General features: G+C 38.9%; 1 protein-coding gene across 4 annotated transcripts in view; it reads left to right on the forward strand.

The window, feature by feature from the left end:
- Nucleotides 1-26,452, forward strand: part of NDST4 (N-deacetylase and N-sulfotransferase 4) — a 155,897-nt gene that overhangs the window by 93,460 nt on the left and 35,985 nt on the right. For all 4 annotated transcript variants that reach the window (XM_040554869.1, XM_040554868.1, XM_040554870.1 and 1 more), the window contains 4 exons: nucleotides 6,872-6,959; nucleotides 12,075-12,229; nucleotides 21,771-21,956; nucleotides 23,718-23,846. In XM_040554869.1, coding sequence (XP_040410803.1) covers nucleotides 6,872-6,959; nucleotides 12,075-12,229; nucleotides 21,771-21,956; nucleotides 23,718-23,846 — 558 coding nt within the window. The remainder of the gene's footprint in view (nucleotides 1-6,871; nucleotides 6,960-12,074; nucleotides 12,230-21,770; nucleotides 21,957-23,717; nucleotides 23,847-26,452) is intronic.

Genomic DNA, 26,452 nt, shown 5'->3' on the forward strand with positions numbered 1-26,452 from the left:
CATCCTGAGAACATCTGCTTCCAGTGGAAAGAAATGCTGCTTTGCTTGCTTGCTTGCTTGCTTTTTTTTTTTTTTTTCTACACATCTACAGCTGGAAAGCAAAACTACTACTTTGTAGTCCTCCGACTTTCCACAGACCACCAGCAAATTGCTGCACAGAACAGCTTGGGAATGAACCTCAGAGCTGTATAACTGCAAAAGCATTAAAGACAGATGTTAGGAACAGAAATGTATAAATGCATTAAAAGACTTCTTGGTATTAACAAGTATCTACCAAAGAACCTTTAGAAAACTGTCTTGAAGTGAAAAATACAGGGGAAAGCTTCATCGAATCTTAAAATAATTTGGGACGGAAGCGATTTATGGAGATGATTTATTCTAAACCCCTGCTCAAAGCAGAGGTAACTTGACAGACAGATCAGTCCATGCAGGGTCTTGTCCATGCCTGATTTTTGTATCTCAAAGGACAGAAATTCCCCAGCCTCTCTGGGCAATCTGTCTCAGACAAAAACACTATTACTAAGCAGTGTATATAAACAACATACGTAGGAAGACTTACTCTAACATAATATCTACACTTAAATATTTGCATATATTTTGTATCTGCAGTATATACAAATAAATAATAATGTATATATAGGCAGCATATATATATCTTATGCCCACACACACGAAAGAGAGAAAAAAATGCAGCAGTGGCACTACTACCCAGCACTAGATTCCATTCCCAAATGAATGATGACTTTGAGTAATGGAAAGTTAGCCCATTTTTGACAAGATTCTCAGTCATATCCTTCAGATGGCGATGGGGCAATGCAACCTTGGCCGTGTAGTCCTGGGATGCCTGCCACTGGCACATCCTCCCACATCAGAAGTGCTTCCCAGAATGGTTCTGGGGAAATGAAACAATTCAGGATGACAGCAAATTATAGATACATTGAAAAGCAGAAATACCTAACTCTCCCTCCTTCATTTGATCTCCTTCCAAACTGTGGGAAGTACTACATCCTTTTTCACCCATCCTCCACATTGTGGAAAGACTTTGTAGTAATTTGGGATTAGACTCCTCCACAGCTCAAGTTAGTGGAGTGCCCCACAGGATGGGGACCCTGACCACAGAGGTCCCTGCCATAGAGGTGGGAACTCCAGTTTCTAAGATCTTGAGTTTTGCTGTTTTAAAAAAAAACATTCATTATACTGTCTCTGGAAGGCCACTTGCATGCCCAGGACCCTGAATGATATGTTGGGCTTCCTACTACCCAGTGGGCTAATGCAAGTCTTGGGCCCATCCTACGCTTCTCCTGACGTTCTCAGACACCTTCAGCAATTTCTGGGAGGGGCCCTGAAACATCTGCAAAAGTAAGGAATTTTGGTTCATTTTTGTGGAAAATATGTTTAGAGATGATATAAGGACATTTTGACTATTTTAGGTTTCATCCTAAACAATGTCTGTTTCACAAAATGTTAGGATTTTCCTCCAAAAACAAATTTTAGGTTTTCACCAGCTGTTCACACAGACACTAGTCTCTTCCTTAACAAATGCTCTTCATATCCCTAACACCACTAGCTGTGGGGTGAGCAACTTCACAAACAAGAGGTGCACCTGTAGGGTGGTGACTGGGTATAAAATGCTAGCCAAAGGTTAAGGGCTGCATCTTAATTCCTTTAATTAATCCATTATTTGGTTTCACTAAAATTTCCACCCTGTGTTTTCCAAGAAGGGGTTCACCTATCCCTTTACCTGCATATGCACACACATATGCAGAAGTTGCACATATCTGTCTCACTATAAACAGCCCTCAGCACTGACTACATTTGCCTCACTTTCCCCAATAAGTATGAGATTAGATTTTGTTGGCTCAATTAATATGGCATCTGTCCTCCGCACCCTATAAACCATCATACATGCAACAAGGGCTTATGTTCTCACAGTAGTATTGTTCCACAGATCTTTGGGTTAGGAGTAAAGCCTCTGTAATTACTTTGGACAACTTTTTTTTTTTTTTTTTTTTTTAACCATATCTTGGGAACACTCGCTACCATGCTTTAGTGTTGTTTTCACTTAGCTTAGTTAGATTTGGAGTTCTGGTCCCCCAAGAAACACCTTCTACCTCAGCCTGGCCTGCCCATGCTTGGCATCAAAATCAGAAAAAGTCATTCTTTTACCTTCTCTAAGGATTTGATAACCTCTTCACTTTCCTTAGCCAGAGGTGTTTTGACCTTTAATTAAAAGGAAAATTTGTTGTCTTCCATTCAGAAGGCAGCAAATAATGAACTCATTAAAATGAGGTTAGTGTTCAGGCCTTAGAGCAATAAGAGCTGAAGTCTCATTAGCAGCTAACAATCCAGAACATAGCACATAAATAAACCTAATATGGCAGAGCAAAATGCCTTGGTGCATTAAATTTGAGCAGAATCAAATGTTTACAGTCAATGATGTCTGGGGCATGAAGTTTTAATGTACTTAATAAAGGAAAGCAAATTGCTTCCTATTAGCCATGAAATGTTACTGCAGAAATCGCCCCAAAAAGTTTATTATGTAAATGAAGGATAGAGTTATAATTAACAAGGACATAGCAGGAAAATATCACTTCTGCTTAATAGATATACCAATTATGAAGAATAAAGACACGACAACTTCAAATCTACAAAAGGTAATTATATGGATTAATGTAAGATACTGCTGAATGTAAATGCAATATAAAGAAGAAACTGTATCTTATAGATGTCACAGAGAGAGGCCTTATTGACAAAACAAAGAATCAATTAATAAAATGAAAGCCACAAGTTTTGAGAGATTCCTGGCAATTAAGTTTTTGTATTTGAAAGAACAACTTGGAATACTTAAGAAGAAAAAAAAAAAGCTATTTGCTTAACCTGGGACTGAGACATACCAGCTTGTCCATGTGCAAACATGCTCTGTAGTTCTTTTCTTGGGAAATGGTAATTATTTACCATGGTTAATTTAACTGTTCAACAAAACAGCAATGGTGAGTTACAGCTATTGATTTACTGCAACTCTATGCATTCAATGGCAAAATGCTAATTGCATTTTCACAAGCAAATAGCCATCCTCTACTTACAACTCTTTTAAACCCCGGTACTTGGAGCAGAGGGAATAATCCCACTGACTCTGAGGAAAAGATGTATATTGGCAGATAAGAATTAAATACTGTGGGAAATGGAAATATCCAGGCAAAATCTTCTCTACAAGATAAGATTTGTCATGCTTTTTTTCCCACATTCCTCTCTATGAATCTCTCTTCTCCCCCCAGAAAATTGTCAGAGTCCCAAGATCACCACATGAGGGGACAGGGATGGGGACGGGTGAGCCTCTGGGGAAGGAGAGCTGCCAAGGCGAGCCGGGGGTGGCATGGCAGGACCCAGGCAGAGTGTGAATAGCTGTATTTGCACCTGGTCTTGGGTGTGATTTCCAGCTGTTAAAATTCAATAATCCTTCTACATCCTGCAAAACCCTTCTGTAAGTGCATTTAGAATACAATAAATACCCTCTACATCTCGAGTCCCGGAAAGGTTTCTAGCACCGGATGACAGGGACACACAGATCCTCCAGGCTGCACCATCCAGGAACCCCAGAGACGCCGTTCCTGCCCACGCAACAGCTATCCTTGCTTCAGCATTACAAACAAACAGGCAAACAAGCAGACAAACAAACAACCTATGAATGTGCAGGAAGGCTTATGAAAGAAAGTTGTCTGCTCTTTTCCAGCCACAGCACTTTTCTATGCTGTGTGCTGTTAAGGGCTGTACTCGCAGGAGACAAAGTTTTCATTATTTACTCTAGAAAATTACCAGTGAGAGTGGTGTGTCAGTAATTAGCAATATTGTTTGAAAATATATATTAATTAAAGTAGGCATGATAGACCCTAATTACCTAAATGGTTACTGGTTTTGATATTAAGGATATGGAAGAAATTTCCCCTTCTCTACAGACAGGCAAGCAGTGACAAGATGTTTGGACTCAGTTGACAATATCTTCTTAGAATTAAAATGGGGTGAGGTCATGAAAATGAAGTTTAGCCACATATCATCTAAGTTAATATGCGTATATGGAAATTGCAATAAAACCAAGACTTCAGGAGCAAGCCAAATCCAGTCTGAGTGACAGGTTTGCCCTTTAGACAAAGAAAAATTCTTGACACACTGCAGGTTACAGGATTTACATCTTAATCCTAACTCTGTGTTTTTAATGAGACCTCGCTGGGATGGAAGGCTTCTGCCTATCTTCCAGTTTTGTGATCTTATTGAGACGTGAGTGTGAGGGAAATTGGAGAGAAAAAATAAAGTGATATGATGTTTGTTTCACATACTTTCTTGTACTATATGTTAAGTGATAATAATTTCTCAAGGTGATCTTTCTTCAAAGGAAAATTGAATTGATTTTGCTTAGCCCATCAGTCTTTCTCAGCATATATAAAATGCTCTACATAGCTTGGAAAATTATGTTCTAAAATATAATGACTCAGATTCTATGCTTATGACCTTAATGTTGTCAGTTTAGTGCCAGTTTTTATCAGCTGGGGATTTTCCTCAATGTTTTAACTAGCAGTGGTGTAAATGTCCAAGGTTTTATGTTTTGGTGACTATTTAGTTGTTATGTAGCATGCAGATAGACTGACGTGAAATTGTCACAGGAGTGAAATAATCAATTTATTAAATACCTTGCAATACAAGCTGGAAACCATACCACTATCTTAATATGCAATGCTCAAGCATATAACTTACCACCGTTAGATTGCTTTATCCTTTCCTTTACCAATGTATGCAGCTATCACTGATAACCACTGTTGTTTTACATCTTCCTTAACACCCAACAAATGTTTCTATTTAAACAAACAAACAAGGAAGGAAGGAAGGCCACTTTCTGGCTATCTTTTATATTACACTCCTGAGCTGCCTGGCACCCAAATGATGCCATTACAGAAGGTAACTCTTAGCAAATGAAGATTTCTAGGAGACTTGTATTCCAACATGCATGGTGTCTAAGTGTACATTGTAATTAGCATGTGGTCAGTACTTTTAGGAAATTAATGGCCTACAATGAATGCTGACGTAGCTGCAGTGCAAAGGAAATATGAGAAATTGTGCCACCACAGACCTGTTTTGTTTAGCTCCAGTCTGGATTAACATTGCATAGGCCACCTATCTGCAGATCAGCCTCTTAACCCACTGATTTACATTTACAGTGGACTGATTATACTTTTGGTCACAAGTCACTCGTTTGTTCTTTTCTTTCTTTCTTCCTTTCTTTCCTTCCTTTCCTTCCTTTTCCTTCTTTCTTTTTCTTTCTCTTTTTCTTTTTCTTTCTTTCTCTTTCTTTCTCTTTCTTTCTTTTTTCTTTTTTCTCTTTCTTTCTTCTTTCTTTTTTTTTTTCTTTCTTTTTTTCTTTCTTTCTTTCTTTTTCTTTTTCTCTTTCTTTCTTCCTTTCTTTTCCTTTGTCTTTTGCTTTTCCCTTTTCTTTTCCCTTCTCTTTTCCCTTCTCTTTTCCTTTTCTTTTCTCTTTTCTTTTCTTTTTCCTTTCCTTTCCTTTCCTTTCCTTTCCTTTCCTTTCCTTTCCTTTCTTTCCTTCCTTTCCTTTCCTTTCCTTTCCTTCTTTCCTTTCCTTTCCTTCCTTTCCTTTTTTCTTCCTTTCTTTCTCTCCTTATACCAGTAGGTTGAGCAAAAAAATGATGCTATTTTCCTGTAATGTTAAGTGAAATTCCTAATGAACATATGAAATGTAATCTTTTCAAACGAAAGGAAACATTAGGTGGACTTGGACTGTGTGTAAACCACTGCGTTCACTTTGTCTTTGAACTGTGCAAGAACATGAACATTCAATCAATAGAAATATTATTAATAGATAATGGGAAAAGATCTCAAGAGCCACATAATGGAGACATGGAAAATTGATGAAAATAGAGCTTATAACCCATTCAACATTGGCAAGACCAATAGGGAGATAAATGCACTATCCATCTTGCATATGTAGCACGTCCAGATTATGTGGGCTGGTGATTCAAAGCAGACATCTGAGCAGCAAGGACTATCTTTAGAAGCAGTTCAGAGCTGACAACCTAACAATAGAGGTAGATAGCTCATGCAGACTGAACCACTATCTTCTTCTCTGTTGGTTGGAAATATGTCCATGAAAAACTGGGTAGGTGATGAAGACCTTTTCCTCTGTTTTGTTTAGACTAGTCTTATCTTTTTTGTGAAGAGAATAAAAATAATCAGGGATTTAATTTCAGACATGAGAAAAATGGACGTTACTTCTACCATAGGTTGAAATTGGAGTTTCACACTTAATCCTGAATTAGGTCTTAAGAAACAATCAAAAATATTTCTGCAGGTAAGTAAATCCTAATGCCTCCACATCTGGATGTCAAGCAGTATTCCTAATTTTACTTTGTAGTTTAAGCACATTTTATCAAGCCTCATTAATAATCCAAAATAAGTGTGACTTAGAGATTTAGTATATTGCAGACTCTCAATTGGCTGGATTCAAGTCCTGCCATAGATCATAGCAAATAACATGTAGTATCTTTGTCCATGTTATAAAACCATCATGTACTTCAGTACTTAGATACTATTACTAGCATTGCTAGATCATCAAACTCTGATGCAGAAAATTTTAGGCTAACTGTAACAGTCTAGGAGGGAAGGAAGGAAGGAAGGAAGGAAGGAAGGAAGGAAGGAAGGAAGGAAGGAAGGAAGGGAAAAAATAAGAATGACCCTAAAATAAAATGTGAAACATTTAATAAGATCTTCTTTGTTGTATCTCCTCAGCTGGACACAATTTTTAAAATGAGGCATACAAAAAATTAATATTCATTTTTCTAAATGCATGTTAATTTCTTATTTATTTCAGGCTTTACTAGAGACTCAAAATTTACTGCGCACTCAGGTTGCAAATTTTACCTTCAACCTTGGATTTTCAGGAAAATTTTACCACACAGGTAAGAAGGAACTTCATGCTCTCAGGTAGCTACAAATAAATAGGTGACAGGATTTTAAACCTAGCTTTAAACATGCCCTTTTTAAATAAAACAATAAGTCAGTGGTGCAGTTGGCAATCTGTGCTCCAGTATTTTAGCATCCAGGGTCTCATTCACTGCCCACTGGAACAATGGTAGGCTGTGGATGAGGTTCTTAGGAATATGTAGATGTCATTGGTGCTTTTCTGAAACACGTGTGGTAGTAAACCTTAGGGTTATAAAGGAAGCAAAGGAGCTGCTAAGATCTCCATAATTCTGCACAATGAAGGACAGCAGAGAAGACATACTAGGGTTTTACCACTATGGTAGGTATGATGAAATATAAAACACTGAAAAAAACATGTCTCATAACCTCTAAAGAGGCAGAAGTACTTTAATGGGATAAATATGATTTTGCTAAGACTAAAGGTAATCTAGCTCAGCAGTCTGCAATTGGGAGGGATGACAAAGGTAGAATCATTCGATTCAGAAATTCATTCTTATTGCAAGAAAAAGGAAAACAGGATGAAAAGAAATTTGTATTAAATGGATATTGAAACCCTGCTACCTTTGTACTGCACGCAATAAAAAGTTGCACACAAGCACCATGTCTCTGTGGAGATTAGGTGGTTTTACATCTCCTATTTATGACTCCTTTCTCTCTGTTGGTCCATTTCTCCACAGTGTAATGTCCTCCCTTTGGTTTTTTTCTCCTCTCTCCCTTCACCTTCTCCCTAGGACTTTGGTGCAGCTCCACTCAAGCTTCCTTCTGCTGTTGCTGAGCCACATTGCTCCCTAGTACTGCCAAGGCAAAAAAAAAAAAAAAAAAGACATTTTTTTTGCAGACTCACTGCAATGGAAACATCTACTGTCCTTCTCCTTTCCAAGCCTCGTACTGTACCCTTCCCACCTTTGAAGACCAACTCCAAAATTCTCAGCTGTCAACACATTCAGCCACATCTAATGACACTCCTTGCGTGAGTGATGCTAGGGAGGCCAAGAAGCTTATTTAAAGGAGAGGTGGAGGCACTGGAGCAGCAAGAAGATGAGAGAAGTTTAAAAGCTAAGAATGACACAGTCCAAGCTCTAACAGGTCACAAGGTAGCTGCAAAATAGGGCAGCCAGGTGAATGTCTCCCACTGCAGGGTAGGTACAGCAATACTCCTTTTTTTCACCAGTATTTGAATGCGATCCACGTGAGCCCATCCACCTCTTATGTCTCCATTTCACTACGAATTAGAAGAGTACAAAAGACCCTGGGAGAGGGGGAGATGAGTAATCTTTTGAAGGATAAGTAGAGAGAAGGAAACCAAAATTATTTATTAGTATCACTGTTGCTCTCAGGCACCACTGAAAGTCCAGGATGTTTTCCCCTCATGCAGACACATAATGCTAGGCAACTGCTGCCCAGGAAACCTTACAGACTAAAGATGTAGGTTGCAGAGTCTGAGAAAAATGAGAGGTAGAGAGAGATGGAATTACTTGCCCGGAGTCATATAACAAGCCAGTGGCAGACCTGTGATTAGAGAGCAACTTCGGAGACAGACCTTCAGTATTCTGCTCACTTCATCTTGACCTGCCTGTATAGTTATTCCTTCTGGAGATTAATTGGACATACACGTAATACAGCAAAATAAACAAAAATAGCCCAAGGCTCTGAGCCACTCTAAAGCAGGAAAGCAGGACGCTGCTCTATTGTGGCCATCTACAGAGTAAAGCTGGCATCAGTCTTTTCAGTGTCCACCACGGAGAAAGACAATTCAAGGAAGGGAGGAGGTGGGAAAGGAAATAATTTATTACAAATATTACAACATCCTGAGCAGTGGCTGGCACAAAATATGCAGCCTTCCTACCAAATCAACCCCCTGACCTTCCCATAGATTTTTTCTTTGTCAGTCCCAATGGCTTCCATATGCCATTACTGTTTCTTAGTGAAGCCTGTTCCTACCAGTCCACAGGTTTGCTTGCCCAGCTGATATAACACTGACCAATTTCAGATTTACTGCTGCTGTAGAGAGAGAAAATAGGCAAATGTGCAAGTGTGTGTGTGCTCCGAAGGATCTCAAGGCTTACCAAAATAGCACAAAACTACTTAATGAGTTGAAGCATGCCATTGCCTCCATTAAGGGACATGCTGCTCTCTGTACTCAGTGAAGCATCTGAGATTTTAAGTGAGCACTTCATTTACAAGTCAGTGGCAGCATTTTGTCATATCAGCTTAGCGTAACGATTCCAAAGTATTCTCCATGCAATATACACTTTATTGACTCATTATAAATAAAACATGTAAAGGTATTCTTTAATTACTGTAAATGTAGCTTGTTTACCCAGAGAGGCTTTTAGTATCAGGTATTCAACATGCTTTATTAGCGCACTGAGATTGCTGTGCCTTATTGACTTCCTTAATGTGTGATTTTGCTCTCCTTTCCAAAACTTGGATCATTTTAAAACTACAGGAGGGAGATGAGCATGGGAATGTGTTGGCAGATTAAACAGTTATACATTTTCATCAAAAGATGTTGCTGACATCTGTACTACAAATACCAATCCTAGTTGGTATGCCTTCATACCGGTACAACTGAAACATTAGCGTCACTGCTCCTCATCTTAATGCCACCAATGTTTTCTTCTGTAGCACAGGTAAACTAAGCACTGTAGACATGACACTGATAGCAAAAAAAGAAAAAGAAAAAAAAAAAAAGAATAGAACCTCTTGGTTATACTGTTTTAGCAAACATCTTCCTCTTGTTTATGCTGTGGCAATAGAAATTAAGATGTTCGCAGGATTTGCATTATTTGTATTTAAGATTTCTAATATTATTGATAGCAACTCCAAACTTAGTTTCAGTTTTGAGCTCAAGAGACCTCTAAGCTACAGTTGTAGCTTTAAAATGTAGTATTATTTATTATGTGCAATCAAACTTTGAATTATTACCTACCTCTGCAAAGTGCATACTGTCTCTCAAAGTAGATATATGTTCACCTCCTTGATTGTAGACCTGTTGCAATTTTCAGATTTCATATAAAAATTAAGACAGGAAGTCACACAGAGAATACTGATTATACAAGAAATTAAAACTTCACAATTCCTTGTTTTGCTTTCAATACTTTGAATAAAGGATTGGGAAAAAATATTCAAACAATATAAGCACTTAATAAATGTTCCATTAAACCCTTGAATTTTTTAAATACATCTACTTAAGAATTTATAAAAATTAAAAAACATTTTTTTAAAGGCTTGTGAAGAAAATTATCCTCCAAAAAGTGAAATCTCCATGAAGTGTTAAACTTCAAACCTTTCTGTTCCAGTTCTGCCATTACAGGGGGCTTTTGTTTGTATAAACCTGAAAGTGTTATGCTTTACTTTGTTTTACCTTTGCTATAATAATATAATAATAATAAAGAAAAACATAAATTGCAAATTTTGATGAATTGTATCTAAATTCACAAATAAATTAGTAGGGAAAAATGTGATATTAGAATAATTTATTTCAAAAACCAAACTCTACTTTAAACGATAAGATATTAAATTATCCATTGACCTAAATCCTATGTCAAATGATCATAGTTCTTTATATACTTGAAATATGCACATTTTTTTTCTCTTCATCCCTACCTTCAGTTTTCTAGCTTTGGGTTACCAAAGTGCTCTTCAATGGCTACACAGATTCTTACCCTTTTCTCTTCTTCCTGTTTTGAAACCCTACATTAAGTTTCTCCCCTCTGATCACATTTCCCCGGGTGGGTGCAAGTGAACCACATACCCCAAGAAACAAGAGAGCAGTCATTCAACAGATGCACCGTACAGAAGTTTTGCATGATGGAACAGACAGGGCAGCCATCGGTCCTTTCTTCTCAGTAAGGAATTACCTAGAAAACAAGGTTGTTTTCTCTTTTCCAGAAGCACTCCCATTCATGGGAGCAACTTTATGCATTCTTAGAACTTGCAGAGTACTACAGAGGGGAGTAAATTGATTCAGTGACACTGGGAGAAGTAATGCTCTCCTTGTGTAGCACCGTTCTTCAAAATGCATTTGCACATGTGAAAAAGAAAGAGCTGAAGTTCGTGCACATCTCTATGTGTTCCTGCTTCATACCACAGAAGTAAACAGTGACTTCTATGGAATATTTTCTTCCAGTGAGTTTTGCAAACATTGAAAGGCTTGTAAAAAGAAAGCTATGTTTGCCTCAGTAGACTGATGTTGACAATTATTTCTTTGGAGCTAAATAAAGGTATTTAAATTAAAATGATAAAGGAGCAAGACAGGAGGCTGCAATAAACTGAATATCGTTCAGTAATTTGAGGGTGAAGTTAGTGAAATGTAAATTTGCCTTCCCAATTTGAAAAAGCACTGGAGACATATGCTGCAGATGGTGGAAGTAGCACTGTATAATTTCTCAAATGGAAGGTTTGCTTTGTTATAACCACACATGTTTGCTTCTGCCTGAAGCAGATACTCTTCACTAACACAGGAATTTTTATTCTTTTTACTTAGAGATTAAATGTGGCAATAATGGAACACTGAACCATAGGAAGCAATGTATAGAACCCTTTTGCAATTAGTTACTTGTTTTTTACCTAATCGTATTTGAAACTATTGCAAACTTCTTTCACATTTTACCAGAAATGATCAGATTTCAGTTTGCTGAGGTTTACGGGGTAGCTGTTAGTGAAATTGGGTTTTAGCAGGACTCTGGTACACAGCACTCTGCAATGCCATCCCGGCCAGCTACAGCTGTGCAGTACCCACCAGGACCAAGGCAGGTGGGTACAAGTCCATCCAATCCTCCATCTTCATGGGAGCCTGAACTAAAAACTTGTGTATTACATAGAACAACAATCCGCCCTTAAAATTAAATTCCTGTTAGAATTACTATCAATTATCAGAGCATCAGGAATAGAGAGTCTGCTAGCACACATAGTATTTCTTATTCCTCCTGTGATATGCTATATCTTGTCCGTAGCATGGTGAGAAATCAGAGCCAAAGACATCAGGTTCTATAGCAGCTTCTGTCTTGAGGGGAAAAACAAATAATATTTATAATAGTATGGGCATTTTCTGCTGTTACTTTTCTATTCCTTTTTTTCTTTTGCAGGGACTGAAGAGGAAGATGAAGGCGATGACCTGCTGTTGAGATCTGTGGATGAGTTTTGGTGGTTTCCCCATATGTGGAGTCACATGCAGCCTCATCTTTTCCACAACGAGTCGTCACTGGTGGAGCAGATGATCCTCAACAAAGAATTTGCACTAGTGAGTAAAAGTTACCAGAAGTTTCACCTAGGATACCTTTATATATAACTTGGAAAGCATAGTTATAATGTTTATTTAGCATATATTAATGTTTATTAAGCTTATATTGTATGTATGCTTACATAGGTATAGAAATAAGGCTGCAAGATTGGAAAGCCAGCCCCAAAAAGCCTTCCATGACTCAAACTTGGGCTGAATTTTGCCATAGCCTTTTTCTCTGGCACAGGCTTTCTGGAGAGGAAGCAGCCCATCAACCAAGCAACCTTGCAAGAACATAGGGAAGAGAAGCAGTGAAATCTCAGCAGATGCCAGTGGCCTTTTGAGCTTTAGGAAGGGGATTATAGACAGGTTATCAGCTTCCTGAAGTCTGGTGCAAACATCTTCAGAGGTGAGGGAGAAAGTTCCAGTGAACTTTGTGAAACGTTATATATGGTTTGTGAGAAATCTTGAAGCTAATGAGGTAAATAAGTGAAGCTGCTGGATTTCAGAGTGCTTTTTTTAGATGATCTGTTTGAAATTACGCTTTTTACATAGCTAACCTGTTACTAATGTTTATAGATAATGATGTTTCATTTTTGCTTGTTTGTGTTGTTAACTTACAAGAGCCATCGTTCTAGCACTGCCCAGAGGTCAGAGTGCTTGTACTCAGAGGTCATGTGGAAACCATTTAGGGTCCATTCAGGGTAATTCTACTGGGTTATGCAGCATGACAAAGAAAGCTAAAGTCTGTAAATGCTCTCTTTGGAAAAGACACTGTGGTCCTTGACAAGGCACAGGAATGCCAAGTAACCAGTGCTACTCAAAAGAGCAGATCAACACGGTGTGGTTTTCTCTACTGCTTAGGGAACAGAGATCTCAGCCCTTCACAGCTCAGAAAGGCCAGCCAGCAGCTGCCCCTTACCCCCATCCCTCACATAAGCCAAGATGGATCAGGAAACCAAGCAAAGGCAGATGCCTAAACAAGCAGTTGGAAGAAATTTATTCCCTTGTTTATGAAAATATTTTCCTAACAACCTTTAAAGCACATTCATTAAAAATGGCTTAACTGTTTTCTCTTCTCTCCAGACTTCCCCCCTTCCCATCTCCTTCTTCGTAGGGTATTAGCACAGAGGTATTTTGGATGACTTTTCCTTTCCACAGGTCTGTGTTACTGTCAGTTTTCATTCCTGGCATGGCCTGTTCATTCTTTTTGTGTGACCTGGGCAAGCTGCTGCAAAGAGTCCTAAGGGAACTAAATATAGCTGAGATTTTAAATGCAAGAGTAATTTTTAAATAATCTGTATCTCAAATACACATCGTCCGTTCATCATTAAACCTATGGGGAAATACTACTATTTTCAGGCAATGCGATGCCTTTTAGGTCAAACCACCTTTAGGAGTAAAATCTATAGTGTAGTCTGAAAAGAGGGCTTGTAAGACAGTGTTTGCAATTTCAGCTACAGAAAGATAAAGCCCATCTCCCTATCATCACTGAAGGGTAGAGTCTCCTTAGGGTGCCTATAAATAAGGGGCTGATGTCAGAGAACGGCTGCTGTTATTACAGCTTTATTTCCTGCTAACATTTGGACAGGGGTTGTACCAACCTCTCAACCTTGAATCGATACGAGCTGTGCAATTTACTTATGAGAACAATTCTTTTCAAAAAGCTTCCTTTGAAGTCCACTCTGTGGGAGAAATTTGTCTTCCTGATAACATAGGTCCCAGCCATGACTCTGGAACAGTTTTGTACTCTCCCCTTCTTTCTCATCCTCATGTCTTATTTGGGAAAGGAGTTCCCTTTTCTACAGCTGCACTTCCATAAGTCTTCCAAAATCAGTGCAAGCTCCTTTTTATTATTCTTTTACTTCACAGCACAGATCCAAATTTAGATTACGGGTTCAGAACAGTACACAGAAAGTCTGCTTGGTGTTATACATCTTATTTGTGCTCTATTATCTTTATTTAGCATTATACTCAGGGGAACACAGCTTGATGTTCATACCATTTTCTCTTGCATTTCCTATTTATTGACTGTATCTCCCCACCTCCTGTTTTAGCTGCAAGTAGAGAAAACACTTTATCAGTTTGTGCAAGGAAAGTTGCAATAATTACTTGGAAGTATGATCACATTCATTCTTCACCTGATGTATTTATTTGTTCATTTTTTAAACACAGTAAGAAGGTAATGGGGTCTTCAAGATGGGAGAACAAATCATTATACCTGAAAAAGAACAGTCAAGATTGATTTAACATTAAAAAAACAAACAAAAAAAAAACCACCACAGAACAACAACAAAAAAATCTGTTCATTAAGACCTGTCAGCTCCTCCTGGCGTTTTCATTTTAGAAGAAACACATCACACTGACTGGAAACCTGGACTTTAAGGGCCTGGACTTTAAGATCCAAATCTCATCACAGTCAGCAGTTTCTCCGTGCAAGGGAGTATGAGGCTCGGGAGAGATGTTGTTCACCGGGAGAAAACATTTTATAAAAGGAATGTTCTTCTATGAGTGCTGGGGATTAAAGTAAGCTTAACAAACACAAGCCAGTTTATCTGAAACACAGTATTTCATGGATATTATCATATGGAGCTACAAATGTACATAAGCACAATTTTTACTGGCTCTTGCATTTACACTAGGCATAATCTTCAGGTTGCAGAAGCTTGAGTATACATACAGCCTGCTGAATACAGGCAAGAAATGTAGGTGTTAGAGCTGGCAACTGGGTAAAACACTCTTTTCCATTTTACACTGATATGTCTATTCCTCAAAGTGATGCTCTATAAATTGGGGGGTTATAACTGAAGCCTGCCTCAAACAGGTACATCACAAAACACATGTAGAAAGTCAGATATCTAAACAGTTTGTATACATCCAACTAGTTGCCAATTAGGTATCCAATTGCCTTGATTTGCCTTGATTTCAGTTATACCTCTGTGGAGCTAGGGCTTAATAAAATCAACAGTCTTTAAAGGATTCCCTTACTTGTGAACTGCTTGCTAATTAAAGGAGACCACCTCTAATAAAAGCACTCTGAATGTTATGTGTCACAGAGACATACACCATTCCTGCTGTTCCACACCTAGCTGGTGAGAGGAAGACATTTTCTGAGATCTTTTGTAAATGCTATTGCCCCACTGCTCTTCACCTGACAGGAAGCACGGGAAGTTTTGCTTACCTGGAACAGTGTCCTTGTAAAAAAATCCTTGTCCATGCGTGTCTGAGCAGTGGTCCTGCAGCTGCCACCACCCATAGCTGCGTCTCCACTGCCCTTGCTGCCACATCTCATCTCAAGCACTCGCAATATCCTCAGCCTCAGAGGAGCATGCAACACCAGCAGAACATGCTATAAGAACAGGGAATAATGACAGGAAACAAACGCCTGGTAGGCTTTCAGGCAACCTCCCAGGGTGCTGCTATTTCAGAGGACATTTCACTTGTGTGGGGAGGAAGGCAGCCTGAAGCCTTCGTACTCCCCTATTAATTCAGTATGTTCGTACCTTCATTCTTCTCTCACTTCTTCTAGACAAAGAGCAAAGTCGCTTTCTGTAGATTTCTGTCTTCATCTCTGTTACCCATCAGTGCAGATTTACAACAGAAAGCCTAAACCATTAGACACTTCAAAACACAAGAGCTTTAACTCTGGTAAAGTAATTTGCAAACTACCCAGAACTTTGCTATCCTAATGTGTTAATACTTCTGTAAATGTGGATGGTATATCCACAGCTAAAGGAAAATTACATTTATTTTGATTATAAGTTTGTTTTGACATAATTTTTGTTGTTGTTTTGTTGTTGTTGTTTCTTCTTCTATTAGAGGAACCCAAAAGCCTTTACAGATACTAATGGATTAAGCCCTGGATTAAGCTTTGCAAACTGATAGCATCTCAAGTACTATTATTCTTGTATTTTTATAGGCTATGCAATTGATACAGAGCTAAACAATTGTGCAAGCAGAAGTCTCTTGTAGCACATTCAGAAAATAAAACAAATCAAGTTCTGATTTTCACTGCCATCCTTTAATCACAAGATATTCTTCCTCCCCCTCTTCTGCATCTTTATCTTAGAAAAGGTAGAATATTTTTAATGCAAAGCCTGTAGCTCTTTATTTTGTCCCTTGATTTGTTTGCTCAGTAATTATCTTCTGTGCTCATTTGTGAGCACATACACCCAAAGCATGGTAGAGATACAGCAAAAATTATCATCAGCTGTAAAAACGGAGCTATGATCTGATATGAACAAGTGAGATACACATACACAAACAAATCAATTCAGAGAGATACATATACAAAACAAACAAATCCATTTAGACCCTCTCTAGTATCCCTCCTTGGATTCAATTTCCTGTTTCTAAACCAACCAGATTCACATTAGCACTTCCTCAGCCTAAAACTCTTGAACTGCCCAAACCACAAAGAAACCATGGGCTTTTAATATACCAATTAAATAACAAGAATAAAAACACCCGTGACCACATATGAAATGCAAAGCTCCTACATGTGATGAAAGAGTCTAATTTGTCCCATTATTAATATCTGTAGTTAATACTAGGAATTAGAGATGCTCACTAGAGATTGCCTCTAAAAATATTCTAAAAGTGTTCTGCATATATAGGATAATGTTTCCCTGTACAAACAGGATGAGATTTATTCTGCCTAAGGTTCTTCCTGAATTGTCGATCTTCATTAGTGTTTTTATCCATATCAGGAGCATGCTTTGGAACAAATCACTAGAGCTCCTCTCCTTTCTCAGCTTTTGTTAGTACCACACACAGACAAGGAGCAGGCTTGGAACAGGAGTTGTGGTGGTACCTGGCAGACTGCTGTGCTGTCCCTTCCCACGTGGCTGCCAGTTCTGTATCTGACAGCAACAGCAGAGATCCCGCTTTGCTTAGACCCGACAGACACCCTACAGCCACTTGCCAAGTGAGCACACAACAGAGATGCAAAACAAGTACCAACATACAGAGCTAGTAAGAGGTTTGTCACACTTTATTGCAAAAATACTGGGGTAGAACTAGGAGCCAGGATTCAGTTTGATAAATCCACAATTCTAAACTGACCTAATCCTGTGACAGTAATCCATGGCAAAATATGTTTGTCCACAGCATGCTCCTCCACCATGTAAAATAAAAACAAGCTCTGCGCTCTCACAGCTAGTGCTCCAGCAGGCCACTGACCCCAGACAGTTTTGTTATAGTTATAGTCACTCAAACCTGACATACCCTTCCATAAAACTAAGAAAAATATTTTAGCTTTGCACAACTTAAAACCCCGTCTCTTGATAATAATCACCTTTTGTTTGGTGAATCATTTTGTCTAGCTAGAGAGCTTTTAAACAAGATTTTAACAGTTTAGAATTGAACTGAAATTAAAAGATGAAATGTTTATTCAATAAAAAATTATCCACAAACATAAACAATGAGAACAGAAATCATGTGTCCATTAAGGCTAGAATACCACACATTTTTATGATTGCTGACAAGCACATAGTGAAATCATTTATCAAATAAAAGAAACTAAGTATTTTAAACCTACATAGTAACATATAATCTCTTACAGAGAATCTCACCCATCTGCAGCAATATTAGAAATATATCCCAGTGCTAGGAATATGCAAAGCTTATGTAAATCTTAACTTTGGAAGATAGCATCTTATGAAGTCCTACATTTATTCTATCATCTAGTGTTGAACAAAGTCAAAAATTTTAGCAAACTTGCCTGAGGTTATATTAACTTTTTCACCTAAGAATTCTTTACATCAAAGAGAATCCTGCAGTTCCATTTACTGTATGAAAAGATCTACAGTAGACATAAGATTTACTGAATTAAAAGGTTAGTGTGGGGGGCTTTTCTATTCTCTCCCCAGTAATGTCCAGTACCAGATGTTTCTGTAAAACAAATCAATGGTGGTCTTTAAAAAAATGAATGTCAGTTGTCTTATAGCACGTTTTTTGTTTTTGTTTAATTTTAGTTCTTATTGTGCTTCAACAAGGAAAAGTAATATTTGGCAGAATCAAAAACTGTGTCTCTTTCTCAAAAAAACATCCTGCTAATATAAATAGCCAATTTTCCTGGCACTGTTTTTTTGTGTGTGTTTTGCTTTGTTTTTTTAATTAAAATTTCCAACATCTACTCACAGAAAAAAGGCTATAGGAACTCAAACTTACATTTTGAAACTACACCTACCCCTGGAAAGCAGTGCTAATTCTGCATCACCTGTCATCCATTCTTCAGCAGAGACTTTTCCAAATGCAGAACAAGTACACGCAGCACATGCTGACGTGGCGAATACAGCTTATTTCTGTACAAATAGGAAGGTCAAAAGTCTTCACTTGCTTGAACAGAGATGATAATTGAGAGAGATAAGCAGCCTTGGCAGATTGCTTCAGCCTTTCAGATCACCTGTGGAAGTACCTGTCTTGCCAATGGGCTCTGGGTAAGGAAACTTTGAAGTGTGTGCATACAAGCCAGGCTGCACTGGCAGGACTGTGAATTTCCAATTCCCAGTGCTCTGGCTTGGGTGCATCAGCGTGAGTATGAGACGATGGCTCTCTGGGCTCTGCCACATGAATCAGCTGCTGCTGGGGATGGGCTGGCCACATGCAGGCATCAGAGGAAAAGTTGGGCTGGAATTAATCTAATCCATACACCATGTCCTCACTGGTGTCCAAAGGACATGAGGTGTGCTCCTGGAGAGCATCTTCTGGTCAGGTCTAGACCTTAAAACAAGGCAGGTCACGTGCTCTCAGAGCACTCTGTGATGCAAACCAAGACATGGGAAGAAGTAGAGACGACCGAGGGAATTTTTGCCAAAATTGCAGCAACTATTTTAATAATATTCTCCCCTATCTCCCAGGTTGTAACAGTGATTCTCCTTTAATATTGAACTCATCCAGGCATCACTGCATCTTCAGCTTACGCTGTCACTTAAATTACAGTTGGAACTCAATGCACAAGAGAAATAGGAAAGCAAATTTAACCTGTACAAAAATAATGGCTGTGGTCCCAGCTAAAGCATGCTCAAGAATGTGATACTGTTCTTCTCAGTGCCAGAAAGGTCCAGAAGTTTTCCAAACTATGCAAATAAATGCACAAGGTCTTGAATGTAAAAATAACCTGATGAAATCTTGTAGGAAATTGTTCCTTAGAATAGACAAAATAAATACTCACTAATGGCATCTCCCATTTTGTGTGACAGTTTGGATCAAGTCCTTCTTGGAGTCAAATGTATGTTCCCTTTTAACACATTAGTTCTCAATCCTAAACTAAATTCAATAACAAAATAAGCAAAAGGAAACAGAGCAACAGAAATCAGTAAAAGAGGATATATATTTAATTTACCCAAGTAAATCGAACATGGAACTGGTCAAAGAAAATCTGATTATGCCTTAGTTTTTCCTTCTTAAAGTTGTATTGGGTGTCTGAGTGACTGACAAGTATTTATGTGATGAACTAAGTAGTGCCCAGGTTTATTCAGAGGCTAATTAGCTTTTTATTTTGAGAACTTACAATATGCTGCCTTATTTTATTTGTGAATGGTAAATTACCATTTCACCATTCTGTTCCTATGGCAATACCAGCTGCAAATAGTAAGTAGATAAATAGGATTTTGCATGTATTCATCCAGACACCTACTGTCGGACATATTCACAGCAGTAGTCATTAGCTATATCTCAAGACAGTCTTGCTTTACATTTGTGTATACTCCCTAACAGGTTTTGGTGAAGGTTGGCAGATTCAAGTCAATACACTATATCCAACTGTAAGCATCATACACTCAGGCATCCTGTTAATAAATAGCCAGACTTTTCAAAATCCCTTAGATATAACTTATTCCTTTATACATGTTTAAAGAAAAGAGAAAAAAAGGAGTTGACACTTCTTGTACAGCTACTCATCATCTCACCCTTAAACTGACTAATGTCTTTCAGGTATGTAACACTAATAAGCAGAAATTATACTTTTCTCTCAGTAAATTACAGAAGAATGAGTTTGGGTTTCTTTTCACATGCCCCTCCTCTCCCCATCATCTGGTAACCTAAGATATTTACTAATAAGCAATGGATAATTTTAAGTGGTTGCATTATGTGGTGTATGAACAAGTGTTCCTCATAGGGTTAATTTAATTTTGTCAATGACCCAAAAGCCTTTCTTTGCAAAGTACTTGAAGATGCCCAGCAGAATCTGCCACTGCCAGAGTTAAAGTAATTAGATAAAGTTATTAGATAACATGGGCAAAAGGAAGGACAAACAGATTATCTCATTTTTAACCATTTTCAGCTGTATTAGTTATATATGAGCATAAAATGTCTGATGTAGCTGTTCTCCTGGAAGGAGAAGGGAGTGATTTTAGTGAGCCATAGGATAGCAAAAGAGAGGAAGTTTTGCAACATTGAGAGCTGAGGCCACGGACACTGTCCCACACCGTGTGGTACTGGGAGTAAAACAGATGCAGTAAACACCCAGAGCACAGAAAGTGATCCAGCAAGAGCCACAGCAGTGCGACAGCCTACAGATCTGGAGATCCCATGGGAGAGCTGAAAAGGGCTTGGAAGTTGAAGGGTCTGAAGGGGCAATGGAGAAGTGGCAGAACATATCCTTTCTTCCTGGCTGGTGACAAAATTCTGGGTGCACTTCTGAACATCACTCAGACCAACAAAGTTAATGACCTGATCAAATAATTTGATCTCTTAAAAACATCCTAGTCTTTAGAGGTGGTTAACTGACCCCATCAGATGGGGTTTTCAGACAGCCCGTGTGAATGGGAGAGATTAGGAGCAGAACAAAGGCAGGAGCTATTCGTGAGTGAAAGCACATGCCCAGCACACCAGTACACTCACATTCAAGTGACTTTCTTAATTCCTTCTGCCTGCATATAATCTCCTCACTGTTCCATCAGAATATACTTTCAAGATAGCCTATAGATTATATCCATGAAAATGCACATATTTCCTCATAGAAACTGAACTGAATAAATATGTATGAAACAAAAGATGTCTATCAGTCCAGCATTTTTGCTACTACCCTAATGCCATGGGAAAATATAAGCAGATTCAGAAGCTATAGGGGATATTTGTTTTTTGTTTGGTTGGTTAGTTGGTTTTGAATCAGCAAGGTATTTTGCTCTTACTCTGGTAATAGGAAACAAAAAATAAATGCCACAGCAACAAGTTTTTCTGCTTACTGCTCTAATGCCATTTGATCACTTACTAAATAACTAGCATCAGCTTCCTGGATTACCTTTAAAAAGAACCAAAATAATAGGACATCTTAAAATGCACGCAATATGTAATCAACAGATAGGCAAACCTATTCCATATAACAGTAACACAATGTAATCCAAAAGGATTATTTATCATTCTGCAGTTATCAAACTGTAATTCCAGTTCCCTCCATCTCTCCCCCGTTTTTAGCGTGTGCTACATACAAATAGATGCAAGGCTGTCCAAGGACAACAGCTTCTCTGATCCTGAGATCTGCAGGGGAAAAAAAGAACTTTGAATAATTGCGTGTTCTTTTTCTGCTCCTAAATATATCCCTCCCTCTGCTGTTTTGCAGGAGCATGGCATACCAACTGACATGGGGTACGCAGTGGCTCCGCATCACTCCGGGGTCTACCCAGTTCACATCCAGCTATATGAGGCCTGGAAGAAGGTCTGGCACATCCGAGTGACCAGCACAGAAGAATATCCACACCTGAAGCCTGCACGGTACAGACGGGGCTTCATCCACAATGGCATCATGGTACACTACATTTCCATGCTTCATAGCAATACTACTTTAAGTGACTCAAAAGTATGCTATTTTTACCAAATGCTTCAAGTTTTACAGCAATCATTAAAATTCTCTGTGATCGAGGACTTGTAAAGATGCCAAAAGAGTGCATTTGTTATGCAGCCAGTTTAAAAAAGTCACACAAACTCAGGCAACTGCATATGTAATCCTCAGAAACTAAGTGTATTTGTAGCCCAATCAACTATCAACCATCAACCGAAGTATAAACGCATATTTTGAAATTCATTAAACTGCTTAAGACCTATGTTTCAAGGTCTGGTTCATCTTTATGCATGAAAGGATTAGAAACCTACCACTTGGGAAGATGAACAGGTGGAAGTAATCTCCTCCAGCAAGCATGGCACTCCTCTGGGGCCAAGGTTTCTTTTAGGAGCTGCGCTCCTAAAGCTCCCAAGAACCAGCGACCAGACATGTGCCTGACTCTTCCACACCATGCATTGGGGTGAGAAGAGAGAGGGCTCCTCATCTGCATACTTCACCTGCTCAAAGGGCAGGAAAATGTGCAGAATTATTTAACCCATCCTACCAGCCAGCGGCTTGGAGGAAAAACGTTAGGATGGACCTGATCGTGTGACTGAAATAGGTGACAGGAAACTGCAAAATTATATATGCATAAACTAAGAAATATTTGAAAGCCAGGTTCTGGGACCAAACAAAAGCCCCAGCTGATGCAGATATTGCCTGTGCATATAAAGTCTCATTTAGGGGATCAACATTTTGACAAAAGAAATATGTCTTAATCAAAAACAACAAGTTACTGCACAGAGTCCAATTACGATCAGAATAGACTCAAATTCAGCAATACATTTACACTTATTAAAACGGTTTGCTGAATGCAGACTTTGTTGCTTTAACCGAATAGAAAAGAAAATCAAAAACAGTGACTGCAGGGAAACAAAAGGCCTTGCCCAGGTGAATTGTGTCTCTGCATATATTAGGCAGTATTTGTAAGCCTTAACATTTGTTGTCTACTTGCTGCACCAGAGCCTTTCAATTGTAACTGGCTAATAATGTAACTAAAACATCTAGTTTTCCAAGATCCGTTTATTTCCCCACATCTGCTAGCTTGCAGGTTTCTGACACACAGCCCCCTGATTGATGATGGGATGGAGACCTGACCTCAGGCTAGTCTCATATAAGCGCTCCACCAGTCCTGAACACGTTTCACAAGCAGGAATCAGGGCTTCACTCATTTTCACACAATATGTAGTATAGTATGTAATGTTGGACTGAGGAAAATGTAAAGCCACAGCTCATTTGGGGTCCATAGCCTTGAACAAATTCAGTTCAATGTGTCAAGAACTTTAAGATTAATTGCCTGCAATAGTGAAGATGGCCAGGAAGCACTATTTATCCTTTAATAAACTAACCTTGCTAAGGGAAGAAGAGAGGTTTAGCTCTTTCTTCCTCTTCCAAATGCCAGGAAACAAGCCCTTAATTATTACTGGATGAGCTGGCTAAAGCAGTCTGCATGAAAGCTCAGAGCATGTGATGCAGCTTTGCAGCTGTGATCTGGAAATCACATCTGCAGGACTGCCTTTGCTTACAGTGAGAGCATAGAAGGTGCACAAGAGGCCATAAACACGCCAGGTTACAGAGTGGGAAAGGCTGCAGCTTTGTTCGAGTTGCTGGAGGGATGACAGTGAACGTGCTGGGGTAAATTTGCAGAAATACATTAATATCACAATGGTGCTGTTGTTTTGTTCTCAGGTGCTCCCTCGACAGACCTGTGGCCTTTTCACTCATACTATTTTTTACAAGGAATATCCTGGGGGTCCTCAGGAGCTGGACAAAAGTATCCGAGGAGGTGAACTCTTTCTCACCATTCTCCTGAATCCAGTAGGTACCTTCTTTTGCAGTTTTTGGATGCATTGGGTAATAAGGAGGAGGGAGGGAGGAAGGGAAGGACACTAGTTTTCTTTGACCTTGTTTGGGAAATAAAAAAAAAAAAAACAAGACCATTTACTCAGAAGTAACAAGCAGTTTAAGAGGAAGTAAGCAAAAACCGTCTTTTGCAAATTTCTGACTGCATGCAACAAGTTGCTGGAAAATGTATTCGTTTCATTTTCAAACTGTTTCCCACCCTGAAGCTGACTCATTGTGAGAGGAAAGAGCACTGACATGTCTAACTGAGACTGAAAGAAAACAGTGATAGCAGAGAAAGCTGTGTCACCTTATTCTGCTTTCTTCCTCCCTGCTCCCCCAACTGTGGCTCTGCACACTCCTAATAGAGCTCGATGGAAACCCAAGGGCTCAGGGCTGATATCATTCCCTTACCACCAACTCTTAAAAATAGGTCTTGTGTAGCTAAATAATACCTCCAGGCAGTATATAGCCTTCTAATGCCTATTCATCACCTAACAGTTACAGAAAAAAATGAAATGGGTTGAACGTTACTAATGAGGCAAGTGCACACAGGTAAGAACGTCACAAAAAAGACTTGCAGAACAGCACCAGGAGCAGTGTTACCTAAGAACATTTGTTTTGTTCAGTGCTGCATTTCTTTTTCTCTGTCAAGAATACATGAACCATAACCTAATACATATGGATGTAAATGTATATGTGCACAAACAGTCTATATAAGTATACATATACACACACATATGGTTTGATCAAGAGTGCCACAGGCTTTCTTAAGGATGATTTGCATAGCTATTGCTCAATTTGTCTCTCAATAAAACAGCCTGAACCATACCACACAAATATACACATGCACACACAGGTAAAACAACACAATGCAGGTAGGTACACAGGTGTGACTGTGATCTAACCAAGGATCAAGGAGGAAAGCTGCATGTCTGCAAATGCTGTATTTTGAAACATCTCAGTCCCCTTGCCTATAAACAACAGCTGGTGCCATTTGAGACAGTAGCCTAGAGGTGAGAGGATGAAGGATGAGAACAAAAACCATACCAATTATTTTTTGTTATTGTCCTTCTTTCCTCCTGTTCCACTCAAGGTATACTACTCACAAGATAAATGTCTTGTGTCTTGGTAGGTGGCCTAATTTTCAGTGGTTTCAAATTGCAGTACTCATTAACTTCTTTGTAGAGTTAAAGAAACTTCAGTTGAAACTAACTCTCAAATCCAGGTCACTTATTTAGAGACCTAAATATAGATTTTGGTATTCTATAATTAGATGCTTGTGTGTGAAAATTTTGGCTGGGGAGCTAAGTTGGCTGAGTCAAAGCAATTCAGTGGTCATAAAGAAATGGGACACTGATATCAGGATTTTTCCTATACCATACATGTGACAGCTAATTGGGGAATAAAAAACTGTTCTTTGTCCTCTCTCCATTTACCTCTGACTGGCTTTTCTCCCCATAGTTTCCTGAAGTGTAATTTGACTGATCACTGTCTTGAGATGCTGCTGGGATTTATCCTGAGCTTTATCATACTTTGATCATCACCTGCGCATCTTTCATTTATCTGAAGATTTCCCCAGATTTAGGCAGTTGAGCCCTCAGCAGCAAAGTGCTTCCTCTCTCCAAGAACAGGGATGCTCAGAGAATCCCCATTTCCTCAGTCAATCGCCCATTCCACATCCAAGTTTTTGAGTATGCTCAGGCCACCCTGACTTCTACAAAATCACCTCTTCCTTAATTTCAGGTATTTCTTTTTTGCTGACAGCAAATAAGCAAGGAGCTACAAGCTCACAGTTGCTCATTACAAATTTCAGCCTTTGGATCTTTCAAAGCAATTGTTTCTAAATGTTCTTTCAAGAAACTGATTGAGGCTGTGGAGAAGAGTAGCTGTTCAATTAGTCTAAGAATTTTACTAAATATTTACCCTACCCCTCATTTTTCCTACAGTTTAGCCTTCATGAAGTATTATTGGACTGGATGAAACAGATAGGCCTATCCCACCATTTTATCATGCTCTCCTCAATTTGTTATTCTGGGGTCCTCCAGAGCATGACCAACCTCACAGGTGCTGGATCATCTCCTTCCTCCTGTCAGGTTTCCCCCAGTTGGTCTTCACCCAGAAAGGACCAAACCTATCCCTAGAGGGGTCCCTCAGGATGCATGGGCACACACATTTCCCCACTTGTTACACTGCACATAAAACACAGAAAACTTGAGAAAAGCAGTTCTACCCTCTGCCTATTACAGGTAGTGAAGTTTCAGAGGTGATGCAGCAGAGATGAGACTTTTCCTAGGAAGGCGGTATGCAATGGCAGGCAAAGCATCCCAGATTTAATCATGCATCAGTGACATTCATGACAGATTTAAATAGACTATCTTCCAAAGAAAAGGTGGGGGAAAAGGTTTTCTTCGATTTTCTTCAGTACATGAGCTTATTTTGACCAAGCTATGTTCCAATAACTTTAGAGTGCAATATATATTATTGGGTGACATTTGAAAAGAACAGCTTTATATCTATACTGTTAATGTTTGATTTTCCCCCCTATACTTTTATGATTTTCTATCTTTATCTCATCAAAA

Source organism: Cygnus olor, chromosome 4, assembly GCF_009769625.2.
Source record: "Cygnus olor isolate bCygOlo1 chromosome 4, bCygOlo1.pri.v2, whole genome shotgun sequence".
Classification (NCBI taxonomy): domain Eukaryota; kingdom Metazoa; phylum Chordata; class Aves; order Anseriformes; family Anatidae; genus Cygnus; species Cygnus olor.